The 10,933-nt window shown below is 36.2% G+C and overlaps 1 protein-coding gene across 2 annotated transcripts; it reads left to right on the plus strand.

Annotated features, from left to right (window-relative positions):
* Nucleotides 1–2,200: 2,200 nt before the first annotated feature.
* Nucleotides 2,201–5,871, plus strand: LOC145102235 (putative galacturonosyltransferase 4). Of its 2 annotated transcripts, none has more exons than XM_079039615.1 (9): nt 2,201–2,622; nt 2,715–2,749; nt 2,838–2,879; nt 2,964–3,078; nt 3,251–3,390; nt 3,791–4,032; nt 4,147–4,504; nt 4,606–5,181; nt 5,288–5,871. In XM_079039615.1, exons 1-9 carry the CDS (start codon nt 2,508–2,510, stop codon nt 5,561–5,563), a joined length of 1,899 nt encoding a protein of 632 aa, XP_078895741.1. In that variant the 5' UTR covers nt 2,201–2,507; the 3' UTR covers nt 5,564–5,871. The 2 variants fall into 2 exon arrangements, with proteins under 2 accessions (XP_078895741.1, XP_078895740.1); XM_079039614.1 differs by having other exon boundaries at nt 2,290–2,622; nt 3,212–3,390.
* The last annotated feature ends 5,062 nt before the right edge of the window (nt 5,872–10,933 follow it).

Below are 10,933 nucleotides of genomic sequence, written 5' to 3' on the forward strand. Positions count from 1 at the left end.
GAGGCTAAGTTTATTGGTTCCGTCATAGCGAAAACGGTTGCATATTATCAAAACCGACTAGGTGAAACATCACGTGCACGACCTAACCTACGAAAGTCGCCGTTACGTAGAAATCACGAAGCCAGACACGATCGCCTTATAGAAGATTATTTTGCAGATGACGCCGTCTACGCTGTAAAGTTTCAACATTGGTTCCGGATGAGGAAGGAACTATTTTTACGTATTGTTGGCGATTTGGAAGGCAGCTTTCCATATTTCCAATGGAAAATGGATGCAAGGGGAAAAAAGGTTTCTCTCCCATTCAAAAATGCACGGCTTCAATTCGTCAGCTAGCATACGGCATGAGCGCAAACAAATGGGACGAGTATTTTAGGATGTCAGAGCGTACCGTGAGGGTGTCTGTGTACAAGTTTTGCAAAGCGATCTGTTTGGTTTATGGGCAATGATATTTGCGCAAACCAATTATCAACGATATCCACCAATTGTATACGGTGCATGAAGGCAAACATGGATTCCCTGGAATGCTAGGTAGTATCAATTGCACGCATTGGAGTTGGTCATTATGCCCCAACGCATGGCGTGGTCAGTACATGAGAGGCGACCACAAAGAGCCGACGATCATTCTAGAGGCTATCACATCACATGATCTTTAGATATGGCATGCATTATTTGGTCCAGCTGGTGCAAACAATGACATCAACGTGCTAGACCAGTCGCCTGTATTCAACGATATCTACCTTGGAAAGTCACACAATGTACCTTTTCAAGCAAATGGGGTAGCATATAAGCGTAGATATTATCTTACTCACGGTATATATATCCTCCATTGTCTGTTTTTGTGAAATCGTTTACATGTCCTAACGACCCGAAAAGGAAAAAGTTTAAAGAGGCGCAAAAGTCATCTAGGAAGGATGTGGAGCGAGCATTTGGTGTACTTAAGAGACGTTGGCAAGTACTAATGGTCGGGGCGAGGTCATATGAGGTGAAAAGGTTACAACACATAATGTATGCATGTATCCTATTGCATAATATGATTCTTGAAGACGAAGGAAGAACGATATGCAGATACAACGAAAATGAAGTTTTGCCAAATGTCGAAGGAGTAGCCGTTGGTACACAAGAGTATAGGGTGAATAGAAGAGAAGTATACAATCGCGACATTCATCAGGCCCTTCGTGCTGATTTGGTGGAGCACATTTATAGGGCTTATATTCAGCCCCCGCACGAGTTATCTCACGATGATTTGTTTGACGAATCAGACGAGGATTCTGATATGTTCGTCGAGAGTGAAGATTCCGACGACGAAAGTGACGCTGGGAAAAATGATGCAGATGATCAAGGCGATGACGAAGACGATGATTCCAAGTGACGTATTTAGGTTTAGATAAAATTAGGATATTAATTAATAATTTTTACTATGTTGTAGGTTGTTTGAATTTTTTTTTTTTTTTTTTTTTTTTTGCGTTTTTTTTACTTATTTAAATATTAGGGTTAATGTAATTTTTATTTTACTTAATGAGATGCTTTTTATTTTTAATTAAATTTTATGTTTGATATTAATTTAAAAATTATAAATAAAAAAATTTATTTTATTTAATATAAAAAAGTGAGGGAAGAGCTTCCCACCCATTCTTTGGCTTTTAGGTAAGGAAAAAGAGAGTAAGAGAAAAAGATGTATGGCCCACCAAAAATGAAAGAAACTTCCCTTCCACTCCTTCCGTTAAAAAAAAATTATTGTTCATAATCCTAAACCATCATGAGACATTCTCAAATACAATATGAAGGAGGTTTACAAACGAGTCATGATGGTTCAAATACTTTCCGTAAATCAAAAGTATTCATGATTATACGTTACAGTTCAAGTATTTTATAGCTTACCATTATTAACCACAAATTCAAGGGTGTCATCCATTATATAGTGTAACGTGCCAAGGGTCATCAATTATCTATAGCATCAATAACCCTACTTATTTTTTATATTTTATTTTTATAGAAGATCAATTGTTTATATCTTACCTGTCTCATATCTCATTCATACGATACCCAAGTATTGTTATTGGGGCATTGTGATTTGGAAACAACCAACAATAAAATAAACTTGAAAGATTATTTTCACTTCGAAAGTTCGTAAGAAAGAGAAAAGGGACGAAAGTAAAATAAGAACAAGAACTTATTAAACAATTGAGCAAAATGGACATGTGAAAAAGTAAAGAATGAAATTTTTTAAACAAAAATAAACATTTGTATATATTTTGGGTATAAACGTTTGCATTGGGAAAGAGAAAATTTAATCCGAGGGAGGTACATCCACCATTGCCGACAAATTCTGTATCTCGTGGTCGTCTTCCTCCTTTTGCTCGTTTCTTCTTCTGTAAATCTGCCTCTGGTCGTAAAATTTCTGAGCTTGCAAGCCAATTCATACGTACATAGAAGAATGGTTATTCGGGTTTCATTGGGTTCAGCATAGAAGTTTGGTTCTATTGTTTTCTTTTCCTGGAAGAGGGAAGATGAAGATGAGTATGAAGACATGGATGAGAAAACCAGTACTAGTGTTGCTTTTTGTAACGGTTCTTGCCCCCATTGTTCTTTACACCGATAGACTCGCTACATTTTCTTCCTTTTGTAATTCCCCTCTCTTCCTCTCAGACTCTCTTCTTCTTCTATAAAACCATCAAATCTGCGTTGTCTAATCCGTTTTTGTCTTCTTCTTGTAGCTATAGATGAATACGTTTCGGAGCCTTCAACACTTGTAAGTCCTTCGCTCCCCATTTTGCTATCTCATCGATCTGAAATCAATTGTTTGTAGTTTCTTTTTAATTTACTTATTTTTGCCTCAGTCGCTGAATCGTGATGTCAGGTCCCGAAATTTACTTCCTCAGGTAGGTAACATCACCAATTCGCTTTCTAAATTCGGATACTTGGAAGCGTATTCATTTCTCCAATCCTTCAATTCATGTTTTCAGGAGTTATCTGCAGCAAAAGAAGAGACAGCGAGTGATGTTTATTTGGGAAAATCGACTAGATCTATTCAACTTCTTGATGGTGAAAGGTCCAGGAAAACTAGACAGCTTAATGAAGGTTTCTCTCCTTGCTTTTTCATTCACCACTAACCCTAACCCTAATTTAAACTACAATCATCTATCTTTACACGAACAAATTTACAAAACACGCAACGAAATTCCAATTCTTTTAATATTTTTATCCACCCCAGCATACGATTTAAATGCCACTTTCAACACTCATACTTCAGAATCGAAGGAACATGACGCAATTGTCATCAGGCAAGTGACACAAGGATTTCACGAAGCTGATCACAGTGACAACAGACATGAATCGACTGAAAACCAGAAGTTGAAGGCGTCTGAGCATAAATTGTTATCCACTGAAGCTGTAAGTTGTTTAAAATTTATCTGGGATTGTTGCTGTGCTGTCACTTTCATGAATCTTGTGATCTAAATAGGTGCTCAATTGCTCATGTCTAGATGTGTTTTCAGATTGGTATTAGTTGTATAATTAATTAACTATAAATATGTTTAATAGCTTGCAAGTATTGATAAAATGATCAAGAATACCCATCATCCTCTATTATCCTTATACAGCTTTTATACCATGTATATCTCCTGTAACCATCCTCTATATTCAAAACTATCTCATTATAATTAAATAAGGTCTAAAGTATAGTTAAAACTATACATTCTATTCACATATAATTCCAAGACAAATTCATATAGACAAGTGCAATTTCAGCTTCGAATCTGGACTTAATTCATGTTGATTTTTGATCTTTTAGGAAACCGTACAAGAGGGAAATTCCATCAAACCTGCAAAAACCAAAAGCAAGAAACCAGATGAACATGTTCTAACAGATACCCGTGTTAAGTATTTGAAGGATCAGTTGATTAGGGCAAGACTTTATCTTTCCCTTTCAGCAACAAGAACAAATACTCAATTTATTAAGGAACTTCGGTTACGTATGAAGGAACTCCAAAGAGCACTTGGTGATGCAACCAAGGATGCAGATCTACCAAAGAAGTAAGCCTTATTTAAATTCTAAGGCTAAATGCAAAAATACGTTGCTATTTCTCAAAATTAACCTTATTTAATTTTTATAAATGCGATATATGTTGGGGTATGAAATGAATGTAGTGCGAATGAGAAGCTGAAAGCAATGGAGCAGACACTGGCAAAAGGGAAGCAAATACAGGATGACTGCACTGCTGTTGTGAAGAAACTGCGTGCCATTATTCACTCTACAGAAGAACAACTGCGGGTCCACAAGAAACAGGCCTTGTTTCTGACTCATTTAACTGCCAAAACTGTTCCAAAAGGTCTCCATTGTCTTCCCTTACGCCTTTCCACAGAATACTATTCTCTTAATTCTTCTGCTCAACAATTCCCAAATCAACAAAACCTACATGACCCTAACCTCTTCCACTATGCATTGTTTTCGGATAATGTGTTGGCTACTGCTGTAGTTGTCAATTCAACCGTTTCCAATGCCAAGGTACTTTATTATTATTATTATTTTTTTACCTATAAATTATAATGTAGTTATTCCTTGAAATCGACTCAATTATTAACATGAAAGCATGTTGTTTGGAGCAGGATCCATCAAAACATGTGTTCCACATTGTGACGGATAGGCTGAATTACGCAGCAATGAGAATGTGGTTTCTTGCAAATCCAGCTGGTGAGGCCACAATACAAGTTGAAAACATCGAGGAATTCACATGGCTGAATGCAAGTTATAGCCCTGTCTTAAAGCAGTTGGGTTCACAGAACATGATTGATTATTATTTCAAGACACGCAAATCGGAGTCCGATTCAAATCTCAAGTTCAGGAACCCAAAGTATCTGTCAATCATGAATCATCTCCGATTTTACCTTGCGGAGATATTCCCAAAGCTTAGTAAAGTGGTGTTCTTGGATGATGATATTGTTGTCCAAAAGGATTTGAGTGGTCTTTGGTCCATTGATTTGAAAGGGAAGGTGATTGGTGCTGTTGAGACGTGTGGGGAGAACTTCCATCGCTTTGATCGATACCTCAACTTCTCAAATCCTCTGATTGCTAAAAACTTCGATCCACGTGCGTGTGGATGGGCGTATGGAATGAATGTATTTGATTTGGAGGAATGGAGGAAGCAAAACATCACTCAGGTTTATCATTCGTGGCAAAAGTTGGTAAGTGCTTTGATTCATCAATTGCAATAAGCAAGAACTAAGAAAAAATATATATATTTATCATGTGATTGAAGTTGTAGTAACATTTGGATTTGGTTGGGTGCAGAACAATGAGAGACAACTTTGGAAGCTGGGGACGCTGCCACCTGGCTTGATAACGTTTTGGAAACGGGTATACCCGTTGGAGAGGACATGGCATGTACTTGGGCTTGGGTATAACCCAAGTGTGAGTCAAAGGGAGATTGAAAAAGCAGCTGTGATTCATTACAATGGGAATCTGAAGCCGTGGCTGGAAATAGGGATTCCAAAGTTTCGAGGGTATTGGAATCGGTTTGTGGACTATGATCAGGCTTACATGAGGGACTGCAATATGAGCCCATAAGCAAAGTATATGTATGTAGTAGTAATAGTAGTAGTAGATATTCTTTTGTTGTGGTTAAGTGTATTGTTGAAAATGTTTCCTTGTTCTAACCCTGGGTAGAAGAAACTGAAGGTATCCCTAGTTCTCCATACATTATTGTGTTGTATTTTGTAAATGAGCAAGAGATTGATGGTTTTAGAAGGTTTGTGCTCCGTGTGTGTATTAGTAGTATAAACATTTTAGGTTTGAATTGTTTTGGTGGATCCTAAGAAAGGATGATGGGTATGTTGTATTTCCGTATACCATTTATATATATCTTTATTTTCTTATTGGCTGCATACAAGGTTTAGTAATTTACTTTAATATTTTCTGTGACAAAAATATATCGACAACTCTTTGGTTTGGCATTTATATTTTTCGCGAGGTATTAATATTGCAATATTTTTCATGCAATCGTCTTCGATATGACTTTAAAGGACACTTGCTTTCAACTCACACTGTATTTGGTATTCACGAGGAATTAATATTACACCTTCCCCATACAACACTTAGACCATCCGTTACGGTCTTCACGACCACCACCGTCTTGCACCTCCATGTCACCACAACTATTCCTCAACCTAACGGGATGGTCACTTCCTCGTGGTCTGCAAGAAAGAAGAAGACACGAAGAGAGAAGAAGAGAGGAGAAGAGACCTGATTGGTCGTCTGCCTCCGTCATCCCCAACACAAACCGCCACGACAACGAGCCACCACGAGGTAGTGGGATGGTGTATATGAACGTGGTTTGTGGCCAGCTAGACCACGAAGGCCTTCGTTCCGGGCATACCGGACAACCTTAAAGTTAAGGACTTCGTTATATACTTGCAACCTGCGGTTATTATTCGTGAGGATTGATATAACCTGTGCTTAAGACACATGTGATTCTAAATGACTGGTTATAATCGACTAAAAACAGTGAGTAAGTTTGTAGTTGCCAGGAAATCTGCTAATGTGATATAAGTGGACCTACTTTCCATATACTAACACCTAGTAATTCAACTACTTCAACTAGACCTAATAAATTTCTACCCTGAGCACTGTGTCGTCCTCGAGGCCTATAAATCATTGTCGTTTTCCATATTTCAAACCTTCCTGAGAGTGTAATAAGAAGGCGTTTGAAAAAAATTCATTGTTGCAAAAATGGTTATCGCTTACTTCTATGGATCCTACTTGTCCACATTGTTCTTTCAATCATCTGTGCATCTGCGCACATCACCCTTATGTGTTGAACGACTCCTCTTGTCATCAGACCACATTTTCCTTACTATATGTAACACATGTGTTCCAGATTGGTTAAGCTTATTTCTATCAATGACCAAAGATGAAGTTTTGGAGGAAGCTCTGTGTTTCAACATGGGGCAAGGATGCCCACGACGTGACAATAATTAAATGATTGCGTGTTTTATTGGACAACCACGATGTGGCCAAGGAAGGCCACAACGTGGCAGCTGTTCTGCCCCAAGCTCATGATCTTTTAGAGCTTCCTTCATATTTAAGTCTCTCTAAGCTATTTCTAGGGTTCATTTTCTAGCCTCTAACACCCTTATACCTCGGAGAAACCCTAGCCCCATCCCCTTGGAGATTTGAGGCATTTTGGGAGCATTTGATAGCTTGGAGAAGAAGGGAAGAAGGTGAACTATTGTTGGATCTTGCAAGAAAGCAACACCATCATCATCTTACATAGCTTTTGGACCTTTGTAAGTGTCAAAAGCTCAATGTTTTTGGATTAAGGTGGCTAGATCTAGAATATTGTCTCATGTTCTTCATGTTTGAGCAAATTTGAAAGAAAGGAACTCATAAAGTTGGCAACTTTATGACTCTCCAGAGTCCCAAAAGCATAATATGTTGTAGATCTAGACTTTGGTTGGAGTTTTTATCATTGCTTGAGTTTTTGGGCATTTTTAGCTTATTATGACCTAAAATGAATTCTAGACTTGTATTGGCATGTATGTCTATAAAGCTTTCATGTTTATGATGGATTTGATATTTGAAAACCCTTATAGAGTGGTTGGGTTAAGGTCTTTCCAGATTAAGCGCTTAATGGTTAGGACATGGTGGTAAATTTTATCCATTTAGACCATAGAACGGTCCAAATCCGAGCTTTGGAGCTCTTAGAATCGAAGAAAGCGGCTTAATCTATTAAGTTGCTGGGAACCCTGCTCCCACGGTGTGGCCATAGTTCGCCATGTCGTGGTGATTGAGAATTTCCCCTCTGTTTGGTCATATAAGGGACACAACATGGCCAAGGAAGGCCACAACGTGGCGGTTGACTAAAGTCAACGATGACCATTGACTTTTGGACAAATTTCTACTTTTTAGAAGGAAGACTTAAGGTATACCTTGTGTGGATTGCTAAGAGGTATTTAACACCATCTTTTGGCAATAAGAACTGTTAGCTGTGGTTGGTGCGACATTAAGTTGAGTGTTAGTCGACTTTGTGATTCAGGTGAGTCTCTTCACTGTACTCGTGGGTCAAAGGCACCAATGTCGATCCACTGGATTATGGTTGTAGGATGATAGTTTTCCTTGTGACACTTGCTGATATGTCTGTATGTGCTTGATTGTCTATGTGACTTTTACTGGTATGATTGTATGTTATATGCATAGAGCCAATCTAGGCTTGGAGTCCTTATGGACTCGGTGGTGATACGGACCTGACACAACTACATGTTGTTACATGGAGTCATTATTGACTCGGGGTTATTATGGACCTTACACAACCACATGATGTTATATTTATAAATGTACGATGTATGTGGTAGTTTAGGGAACTCACTAAGCTTTGTGCCTACGGTTTATGTTTAAAATGTTTTTAGATACTACTGGTTTCAAAAAGAAGGGTTCGACTTGATCGCACTGCATCCCTTGGAGATTTATTCCGCATTGACTATTTATGATTTTACCATGATGTTTTGAGAATACTTTTATTATGATCGTCTTTTGAGATAATGAATGAATGGTTTGACTTATTTAAAATGAAATTAATACTCGGAAAATTTGGGACGTTACACTATAATACCGACTATTCATGTTGTTAGACCACCCACTCTGTTGGATTTTTAATAAAAAATTAGTTTAAAAAACATAAGATTTAGCAACGGAAGACTTGATAATTTTAATAACATAAAACATGTTTATAACCCACCAAGGTTCTTGCAAAGTTTGGAAAGAAAAACAAGCACCAAAGAAAAAGATAGAGAAAATTACAACCTTTGTAGTTCTTTGGATCCTCTTGGGAGGCTTGGAAGTTGATGAAGAATGATGAACTTAAGAGACACCAACAATGACTCAACTTGATGTAGAATGCTAGTTCTTTTGTATAAAAATCTTAAGACTCTTAAGCTTTATGTTCTTATCAAAATAAGAACATAAAGAGAGCATCAAGAAGTAAGTAATCTTCATGTGTTCTTAACAAAACTAGAGAGAGTGAGACGAAGAGAACAAATTTTGAATTTTTTGCATGGGTTGAGACAAGAAAATGAAAGCCTCACTTTATATAGAAAGTATTTGGTCCATAAGTTCTTAACACCTTAAGAACCCATTGCCCTAAAGCTTATGTGTTCCCTATGCTTCAAGCCATGCCTTTCTTTTGAATAAATTAATCAAAAGACCATCACTCCTTATTTTAATCATATTGTCCATGCTTGTCTTTTTAGAGTAGTGTTCTTTTCATTAAACAAATGAAGAGCCCATACTCTCTTTTGCCTAGCCAAATTTTAATTATTATAAAGGCAAAAGAAGACAAAATCCTTTTATATTTTATAAACCAAGTTTATAAAATATAAACTTTAACTTTTTGGTAAAAGAGAAAAGAATTTATCTAGTCCAAAATGTTGTGTATGACTAATTAATTCATACCATATGATTTATATATATATATATATATATATATATATATATATATATATATATATATATAATGTTACTTGCTAATAAAAATTATTATTTAGAAATAAATAATTTCCAATTTAATTATAAGAGTTTATTGAATATTTATTAAAATCAATTTCTAATAAATAATCAATTATATCAAGTTGTTGTTAGTGTGACCCTTTAGTATCATATGTTAATTAGCAATATCACTTTAATATGATTCTTGAGTATACTAGATCTTTCAATCTTCCACTTGAGCAAGATTCATATTAGACTAATATAGACAGTGGTGAATGTCTAGTGACATTTCACTGCCCCCATCAACATACGACTTTGTTCTATTCTATCAACGCCAAATTCCTAAAAAGCTTCAAGCTACAATTGGTGTATAAGGTAAGTTTATCAATTATCCCTTTGCTACAGACATCATGTTAAACATAAGATACATATCGCAATCAATCTCATTTGGAGTTCAACTTTTGGTAAGACACCTTAGATGTCTAATTCTCAACACATAAGAGGAACAAATCCCATCTTGACTACATAAGCCTCTTGTATAGTTCATACCATACCTGAAAATGGCTTTTATAACTGCCCGGTTAAGGACTAACGTTTGACCATACCTAAGCACAATACACCCTATACTTAAGTCTCACTATGTATCTTAGGTGTTAAGGATACAAAGATAATACATTTTAATCAAGTATCATTCACGTTAGCGATCCATGAGATGATCTTGATGCATGTTAGTTCAATACTAGTTCTCTGACTAGTACCTATGAAACTTGGTTACAACTCATTGCCTACCTTCATCCAGTGAAATTCAACCAATCCAATTCATATTAGTCTTATTTCGTAATTGATCCCACAATTATAACCAACTATGAACCTTTAGAATAATAAGATTATTCATGGATTAAACATGTTGATATAGAACACAACAAGTATTGATGTTATGATCATATCCAGTATATCAAAACATTATATAATAGTTGTTGTTACAATGTCCAATATCAAAATACTAAATCTAAATCAAAATCCCATTTCTAGAATAATAAAGTTTTACAGCTGAAGTGTGACCATTCATACTTAGCTTAAAAGAAGGAATTTATTAATGGGTTTGACTAAACTTAATTTGTGTGAATTTTGCGAATACTATCATCTCCATATTTGACTTTACTCTAGGTGTAGTTAAATATCTTGGAGTATATGATTGGTGTTATTTCGTGACATTGAGTCTCTTAGTTCGATTAAGTATACTCTCGAAGTCACAAAGATTTCCATGTGATCCTTGAATGACAGAGATCAACATAGCTTTTCAATGAACTCATTCATCCAATCATATTAGATTTTAGCTTCTAAAGTAGTCTATTCTTATTTTGTAGTATATCGTTTCATTTTGTTTTTCTTGGACCTAATTCCAACTAAACTTACTCTTCATCCCTCAATGAAGTCATAATCCAATTATAATTCATA

This window comes from Lactuca serriola, chromosome 4 (genome assembly GCF_051521515.1).
Source record: "Lactuca serriola cultivar US96UC23 chromosome 4, Lser_US96UC23_V15, whole genome shotgun sequence".
Lineage (NCBI taxonomy): Eukaryota > Viridiplantae > Streptophyta > Magnoliopsida > Asterales > Asteraceae > Lactuca > Lactuca serriola.